This window comes from Cajanus cajan, chromosome 7 (genome assembly GCF_000230855.2).
Source record: "Cajanus cajan strain Asha chromosome 7, NIPB_CcT2T_4, whole genome shotgun sequence".
In the NCBI taxonomy this organism is placed as follows: Eukaryota; Viridiplantae; Streptophyta; class Magnoliopsida; order Fabales; family Fabaceae; genus Cajanus; species Cajanus cajan.
Window position 1 is genome coordinate 50,156,070 of NC_138523.1, and position 9,359 is coordinate 50,165,428.

Here is a 9,359-nt window from a genome sequence, read left to right on the forward strand (position 1 = left end):
AACCCCAAGGCGGGGAAAAATCCTCAACCTGCACCAGGCCATGGTAGCCATTCTAATGGAGGGCAAACGAAATTAAAAATAGGGCAGAGTAAGCTAGAAAAGAATCGACTAGCTGAGGAAAACCATAAGACTAAAATATTAACGTTGAATCCCAGTCCAGCAGTCACAAACTTAAACACTGCTAGACCCTTTGTCAAAGCCATGGATCAGCAAGTAAATTCCAGAAAAATTCTTGAGGGTCTACGGAACATAGAGACTATGTCAAACTCTAATCGTTTCATGGAAAATACCTTATCCCAGGTGGTTTTACCAGATGCCGAAACTCAAGCCTTTGCGAATGCAATGAGATTGCATCTCGACTTGTCGTATAGCAACAAGATTAATACTCCTAGCGCCTCTGGCTTAAGTGCGAAGGATTGTGACGAGGCGAAAGGGATTTCAAATCCAAACAACCCCAACATGTCCTCATGAATTGTTTAAGCTGGAATTGTAGGGGAGCTGGAAGTCGTGGTTTCTCAACTTTAATGAACGACATCATTAGAGAATACAATATTGGGCTACTTTGCCTTATGGAAACGCATATTAGTGGTGATAATGCACTAAAGGTAGTACGTAGAATTAATCTTGATAAATGCTGTATGAAACAAGTACAGGGACATGCAGGGGGATTATGGTGCTTGTGGGATTCAAGGAGATGGCAGGTTGAAGTTTTAAAGCAATCCAATCATTTTATTCATCTCCAGATCCAAGCCAAGCATTCAACTTGGTTTTGCACTATGGTCTACGCAAGCCCTCACCCTCAGGGTCGGGTGCAGCTTTGGAGAGACTTATGTGGCATTGCAGACCAGACGAAAGGCCCTTGGATGGTTATGGGGGATTTTAATGTTGTTCTTTATTCTCATGAAAGAGTAGGGGGAGTTGGTACTTCTTGCATACGAGGAGATAATGCATTTCGCGACTGGGTCAACCATTGCAATCTGGTAGACTTGGGATTTATTGGTGCTCCTTTCACATGGCGTCGAGGTAGACTATTTGAACGACTTGATAGAGCTTTGGCGTCCTATGATTGGCGCCTTTTATTCCCTGAGGCAACTCTCTCTCATCTAAATCTGTTGAAATCAGATCATTCCCCCATTTTGCTGAAGCTGCATCCCAATAGGTCTGAACGTCCCACTAGAAGACCCTTTTGCTTTGAAGCTGCATGGCTTACCCATGATGGATTTTCTTATATCATGCGACGAGAATGGAATGTCCACCAAGCTTGGAATCAACGAGTTAATCATACGAAGCAGTCCTTAATAGAGTGGAATAAAACTAAGTTCGGGAATATTTTCTATCTTAAGAGGAGACTACTTGGACGACTGCAAGGGATCACTCGTGAGCTTCTACGTGGCCCCAACAATTTTTTGGAAAAGCTACAAGTTGAGTTATGGGCAGAATTGGATCTTGTCCTTAAGCGGGAGGAAATTCTTTGGTTTCAGAAATCACGCTGCAAGTGGTTAAAGTTGGGGGATAAAAACACGCGCTATTTTCATGGAGCAACAATAGTACGGAGGAGGAAAAACAGGATTTTGAAGCTCAAGAATGATAATGATGAGTGGGTTACAGAAAAGGAAGAGCTGGAAAGTTTAGTTACGAGCTATTACAAAAATTTATTCACTGATATAGGAGAAGTTGAACCCTTCTGCCTATCAAATGCATTCCCTCAACTAAGGCATGACGAGATAAGTTTTATTGGTGCTGCTAGGGATGGCAACGGGGCGGGGCGGGTACGGGTTTCATGATACCCGTCCCCGTCCCCGCAAGTTAAACTCATCCTCATCCTCATCCCCGTCCCCATACCCGTCGGGTATCGGGTATAGATTTTCATCCCCATCCCCGTCCCCGTCGGGTATCGGGTATACCCGTACCCATACCCGTACCCGTAAATTTTTTTTATTTTTTATTTTTTGTAAAAAAAATGATATTTTTAAATTATTTTTTTATTATATTATAATTATAATTAGGTTATTTCTTTATCTCATATTATAATAAATAATCTCACATAAAAAAATATTAAATTTTTTTAATATAATTAAATTGAAAGTGAATATTAAATTAAAAATAAGAACGGGGACGGGTATGGGTACAGGTACGGGGCGGGTAAGTACATACCCGTACCCGTACCAGATTTAATATATCGGGTTTTACCCGTACCCGTACCCGGTCAAACCGGGTATTCCCCGTCAAAGTCGGGACGGGTTCGGGTATACCCGCGGGTACGTGTATATTTGTCATCCCTAGGTGTTGCTATTAGAGACGATGAGATACTCACTGCAGTCAAACGCATGGGAGGCCTTAAAGCTCCTGGCCCAGATGGATTACAGGCAATATTTTATCAGAATCAGTGGAACACTGTGGGCACTGCTGTTTTCCAACTTATTCATGAAATCGAAAAATATCCTAAGAAGGTGGAAGATATCAACGAAACTTTAATTGTTGTAATTCCTAAAGAAGATGCAGTAACTCACTTAAAACAAATGCGACCTATAGGTCTTTGTAATGTTTCCTACAAGATTTTGACCAAAGTCCTTGCTCAAAGATTAAGACAAGTGATCGGAAAATTAGTTCACCCTAACCAGTGCAGCTTTATTCCTCACCGGCATAACAAAGATAACATAATCATCTTCCAAGAAGTTATTCACTCCATGGGATACAAGTTGGGAAACAAAGGGTGGATGGCTATTAAAATTGATCTTGAGAAAGCTTATGACAGACTAAAGTGGAATTTCGTAAAAGACACACTGCAGGATATAGGTCTTCCCCAAACCTTTGTGAACCTTATATGGGCCTCCATATCATCTCCTAGATTGCGCATGGTTTGGAATGGAGAAGCTCTTGAGGAGTTTACTCCTTCTCGTGAAATTCGCCAAGGTGACCCAATTTCTCCGTACCTCTTCGTTTTATGTATGGAACGTTTATTCCAACTTATCTCAGCAGCAGCTAATTCAAATCAATGGAAACCAATTAAATTATCTAGAGATGGACCGCCTTTGTCACATCTGGCCTTTGCTGACGACCTAGTCTTATTTGCGGAAGCATCCATAAACCAAGTCGAGATCATAAAAACATGTTTGGACCTCTTTTGTGTCAGTTCTGGTCAAAAGGCAAGTCTGGAAAAAACCAAAATCTATTTTTCAAAAAATGTGAATCACTCTATTCGGGAAGAGATCAGCTCGGCTTTTGGCTACCAGCGCACAGACAACCTTGGGAAATTCTTAGGTATACCTGCCAATCATTCAAGAGTATGCCACCGTGACTACCAAGGCTTGATAGAGCGTGTAAGTAGAAGATTAAGTGGTTGGAAAACCTCTGCTCTCTCGTTTGCAGGACGACTCACGTTGTGTAAAACGGTGCTTTCAGCCATTCCTTCTTATACCATGCAATCTGTCTACCTTCCACGGAGGACGTGTGATGAGATAGATCGTATATGCCGAGACTTTCTATGGGGAGGAAGTAGAAATAACAGAAGATTCCATGCAATTGGCTGGAATAAGGTTTACATGGCTAAGGAATATGGTGGGTTGGGATTGCGGTCTATACATAATGTTAACACATCCTTCATGATGAAAAACTGCTGGAGCTTGATAACAGAACCTCACAAACTCTGGGTTCAAGTGGTAAGATCTAAATATAAGTGCCCCCAAGGAGCCATACCCCAGGTGGGAAAGAAAAACAAAATGTCAAATTTGTGGAAGGGGATATGTGCTACTTGGAACTTTGTAACACCTCATATCTGCTGGCGAGTGAAGAATGGTCAATCCACTAGATTTTGGTATGATGCGTGGCTACTGTCTCACACCTCGATTATTCAAAAAGCCTTAACCTTTGTACCCCTTACAGAACTCATGAGAACTGTTAGGAGCTACAGAACGTCCCAAGGGGCTTGGAACATCGAGCACCTTCATGCCTTTCTTCCAGTTACGACTTTAGAAACAATTAGGGACCAACACATTGGGAACGAGGATGAACCTGACGAAATAATATGGGGCCCTACATCTGATGGTGAGTTTACAATTAAGTCGGCCTATGAAGTAACTTTTACGTGTGTCGGGAACGTTAGACCCCCGATTTTCAGAGCTGTGTGGAAATGGACTGGCCTGGAGAGGATTCGCACTTTTCTTTGGCGGGTGGTGCACGACATCCTTTTAAATAACCTAGCCCGATTTGAACGGAACTTAGGACCAGACCCTACATGCCCTATTTGTTTACAGGGGATAGAAGATAGTATCCATGTGTTGCGAGATTGTCCTTTTGCAAGAGAAGTTTGGAACAAAATTCCTGGAGGAAGCACAACAGGCAACTCAACAATCAGAAGCATTTAGAACTGGATTATGGTTAACTTGTTAAAGAGACGTCTAGGAGCTGTAGATTGGTCGACCACGTTTGCGGTAACCCTCGACTCTATTTGGCATCGTCGAAACAAATTCATCTTCCAGAATTCTTCTATCTCAGCTGACCAAATGGCTTCGGAGATAAGAGCTAGAGTTTCATCGATTACTTCAGGCTCACCATGTTTAGTCACAAGGATTGATCACCCAGCCGACCACTCTGATGGAGTCTGGAGGTGCCCCCCAGCAGGGTACATTAAGCTTAATGGGGATGGAGCGGTAGCCAATAACGGCCATGGCTACTGCGAAGGAATTGTTCGGGATTCAGAGGGCAAATTCATTATTGCCTTTGCAAGAGCTCTAGGACAATGCTCGGTTATCCAGTTTGAATTATGGGCCATACTTCAAGGGATTCGTATGATTCAAGCTCATAACTTAGGCTGGCAAGTGCTAGTTGAAACAGACTCCGTGGAGGCAGTTAGATTGATCGAAGAAGGTTGTGATAGAGACTAGGGGTGAGCATAAAATCGAGACCCGAACCGAACCTGAAAAACCCGATAAAAAATATTACTTTTGGGTGGGTTCGGGCGGGTTTTACGGGTAAGTCGGGTTAAAATTTTGATTTTATACGGGTTATATTGGGTGGGTTTGGTTTTAAATTTTTAAACCCGCTAAAAATCGAACCCAACCGAAAATGAGATAAGTTTATATTTTTATTATTTTTGTATAACTAAACAACAATGGTCCAAACTCAAAAGTCTTTATTTCAAGTATAATATAGCCATCAATTTGTAACTTTTTTTTTTCTTTTTCTCATAACCTAGATATTTCTTTTGTCTTCTCCTTCCTCATCCAATTTCTCAATACACTAGTCTACTTTTAGATTTTTCTTTTTGTTTCTTTCTTTATCTTTCTTTTCCATCTTCCTATCTCCATTTTGAGTACAACTTGTGTGACAGTGGTTTCTTATAGATTTTGTAATCTAACTTTAGATTTCTTTTGCATGTAACAACTATGAATTTTGTTATCTTTTATTTTTGCTTCTTTAGTTTGTAAATGTTTTATTTACGAATCTACTTACATCATCTATTGTTACCTTCATTCTATTTTTGTACACTGTTTTAAAAATATTTTTTTACCGTTTTAAGCTTCACCCTCGTTAAAATAACTTGATCCACAAAAAATCTCAAACCCGATTGTACCCACCCGCCCAAATCCGAATCCGTTGCAACCCAAACCGCCTCAAACCGAAAGCTCAGTCGGTCGGATATGGGTCACATTTTTTCAAAGTCGATTTACAACGGGTTGAACATTTTTCACCTGAACCCGACCAAACCCGCCCGTTGCTCACCCCTAATAGAGACCATCCTTGCCACGAGCTCGTCCATGACATTAAAGACCTAGCTATACGCTTCATTGCCTTTTCCTGTTCCCACATTGTTAGAGAAGCTAATGTAGTGGCAGATAAATTAACAAGAAACAGAACCTGACTAGGAGAGGAGTTTATTATTTATAATTCTCCTCATGATTTCTTACATCCCTTGCTAGCTGTTGATAGGCTAGGTGTTTTCTGATTCTTCTTTTGTGTTGGGCTTTTAAGCCCCCCCTCTTAGCAAAAAAAAAAGAAAAAAAAGACATGAAGTTATGATTGAAGATATTATTTTACTTTTATAAAAATTGACCCAATAGAAATTCTTAAATTTCTACTAATATATCTTATTAATATTTTATATATTTACTTTTTTAATTTTAATTTATCCAAATATATGATATTTTCTCAAAACTAATTTATTATAAGTTCTTTTAATTATCCAAGTTTAATTTAAATATAATTTTACAATTAATTGCAAACACCATTATAAATAGCATTGCAAACTCAACTAGGAAAATAACAAACAAGTATTGAGAAAAAGATTAAAAAAATATTTTTTTAAAGATTGTTCGAATATATGAATATACAATTATTTTTATTTTACTTTTTCTTTTAGCAAAGCGATATATTCAAAATTCAAAATTGACAAACAAAAAATAATTAAAAAATAATATTGATAAATAAAAATGACCAAATCATAAAAAGATAAAAAAATCAAATTCAAGACTTATATTTTAAGTAAAATAAATATAAGCTTTTAACTTAAACTGTTTAAAAGAAGATTGAAAAAAAGTAAATAAAAGAGGGTATCGCTTAGAACTTTATTCCTTTGTTGAGACTACCATTTCACCTTTTTTTTTTGTCAACCACAAATGTAACTTTTGAAAAAACTAAATGGGCTATCTTCATTCTTCAACTAAACTGAGGAAACGTTTGGGCCTGGTACAACATTTGTCGGCGGCTATAAATCAAGTAAAGTAAAGGTTTTCACAGTGAAGGTTATAGTTTTAATTTTAATATTTATTTCATTTTATAAATAATATTTTTTTGGGTCAAAATTTAAAAAGTCTGGGTCTGGTACAACATTTTTCAGCTATCAATCATTAATAGAGTGCGTGTTGAAAAAAAAAATACTCATTCCAATGATCTTTTGCGAATAAAAATGCTAAAAATAAAAAGAGTAAAATAAAAAATATACAAAAACGATTTTCATTCTCCCTCAATCGTCGTCAGAAGAAAAGGATTAGAGAACACAACAATTTTTTTTTCCACATCATTCTTATCCTTATTAATAATAATATTAAATTTAAATATATTTCTAGTTTTTTAAATATCAAAGATTAAGTAAATTTATTTTTATCTCTCAAAATTAAAATTAATTTTTTAGTTTCTATAATTAAAAAAAAAATACTTATTTCAATCCTTTGCTTAAACGTAGTAATCAACCAAACAAAAATTATTTATTATTAAATTTATTCGCACAAAATTTATTTATCACTAATTTTATTAGTAAAATTATCTTATTAGTTATACAACTAATTGAGTCAATTACAAAAGTCAGTAATCCTAGAAGATTATAGGCTAAAACCTTATTTTGGTCCCTTATAATTTTTTTATTTCAATGTAGTCCCACTTTTATTTTTGGTCTCAATTTGGTCCCAAATTAATTAATTAATTTCAATTTAATCCCATTTTAATTAATTGGTTTCAATGTGGGACTTCCATCCAAATTATTTAAACGGAGTTAACTTCTGGGCACGTGGATATGCATACGTGGATGCCACGTGGATGACATTTTTTTGAAAACATCTGGACCCAGAACGGCCCGTTCTAAAACCAGAACGGGCCGTTCTGGTTGCACTCTTCGTGTGTTAATTTTGCACCTGAAACGGGCCGTTCCAGATGCAAAAATTAACACACCACCAGTGCATCAGAACGGGCCGTTCTGAAAGCAGAATGAGACATTCTGATTTCAGAACGGGCCGTTCTGGATTCAGAACGGCCCGTTCCAAAACTGAGAATAGAATATTCTTTGCTTAATTGTGTTTTTGATCGCTCAAGTATTATAATTATGCAATTTTGATCCCTAAGATTTTAATTGAGTAATTTCAGTCCTTAAAAGATTTTAGTTGTGTAATTTTAGTCTCACAATTTTTAATTGAACAATTTTAATCTCTCAAATATCATAATTGTGCAATTTTAGTCTTTCTCATTAAAAATTTAATAATTTTAAAATTTTAATATATATATATATATATAATGTTTAAAAACTATATAATTGTTTGCTTATTTAAATTACCGTATATTATAATTTTTTTTAATGTATCAAATGATATATATTTATTATTAATTTTTAATGGGAGAAACTAAAATCATACTATTATGATATTTGAGGGACTAAAATTGTTCAATTAAAAATTGAAAGACCAAAATCGCGAATTGCAATTCTTTAAGGACTAAAATTACCCAATTAAAATCTTATGGATCAAAACTGCACAATTGTAATACTTGAGGATAAAAAATGCAATTAAACCAATATTCTTTATTAATTTTATTAAAAAATATAATAATTTTGAAAAATATTTTTTTATAATAAAAATTTTAAAATTACTTATTTTTATAAAATACAATTGTCTTATAAATAGAGTAATAATTTTTTCTTTTTCTCTTTCTGTTTGAAAAAATATTTAAGTATCACTTTATAATTTTTTGCAACTTATTTAAAATTAGAGGAATAAAATGATAAAAATTAATAAGATAAATATAATAAAATAAAATATAAAAAAATATTAATATATTTATTTTATTAGATATAACAACATAATTAAAATATAATTAATAATATATTTTATAAAATTATTAATATTTTATATATAAAAAAAGGAACCGGAACAGCCCGTTCTGAAACTGGAACGGGCCGTTCTGGTTTCAGAACAGGCCGTTCTGGGTCCAGGTGTTTTAAAAAAATTGTTATCCACGTGGCATCCATGTATGCATCTACGTGGCATCCACGTGCCCAAAAGTTAACTCCGTTTAAATAATTTGGACGGAAAGTCCCACATTGAAATCAATTAATTAATTTGGGACTAAATTGAAACCAATTAATTAGTTTGAGACCAAATTGAGACAAAAAATAAAAATGGGACTACATTAAAACAAAAAAAGATTATAAAGGACTAAAATAAGTATTTAACCAAGATTATAACACACTATCTTAAAATTGCTGAAAATATAAAGTATTTATAAATTTAAGAAATGAAAAATAAATTTATTCATGTAAAAAAATAAAAACATATTTATACCTTAATATTATTATCTTTACCTATGATTGTACTGTCAAGTCTTTTGGGAGACAGTCAGCTTGAAGTTCGGATCTAGCAAGGTAGAGGGGATTTATCAATCATATTTAATCAACAGAAACATCATCTTCTTGCATACAAAATCATCATATAACATAAATTTACTGCACGTGTTAGGTCATCATAAAGTATTCATCATTATCTTATCACATTTTTTGGGTGCATTGTGACCTGAGTCTTAATTACACGTCATTTTTTTCTTCTACTTTTTCTTTCTTTATTTATTTTGTAAAACACGTTTTATCAATCTCTATATTA

The 9,359-nt window shown here is 35.1% G+C and overlaps 1 protein-coding gene across 1 annotated transcript; it reads left to right on the plus strand.

The window, feature by feature from the left end:
• The first annotated feature begins 4,373 nt into the window (after nt 1-4,373).
• Nucleotides 4,374-4,883, plus strand: LOC109810621 (putative ribonuclease H protein At1g65750). Its single transcript, XM_020374130.1, has one exon. It carries the CDS (start codon nt 4,374-4,376, stop codon nt 4,881-4,883), a length of 510 nt encoding a protein of 169 aa, XP_020229719.1.
• The last annotated feature ends 4,476 nt before the right edge of the window (nt 4,884-9,359 follow it).

Bases quoted from the DNA above. Each gene is read 5' to 3' on its own strand.
- LOC109810621 (XM_020374130.1), top strand. From the start codon at position 4,374: ATGGTTAACTTGTTAAAGAGACGTCTAGGAGCTGTAGATTGGTCGACC.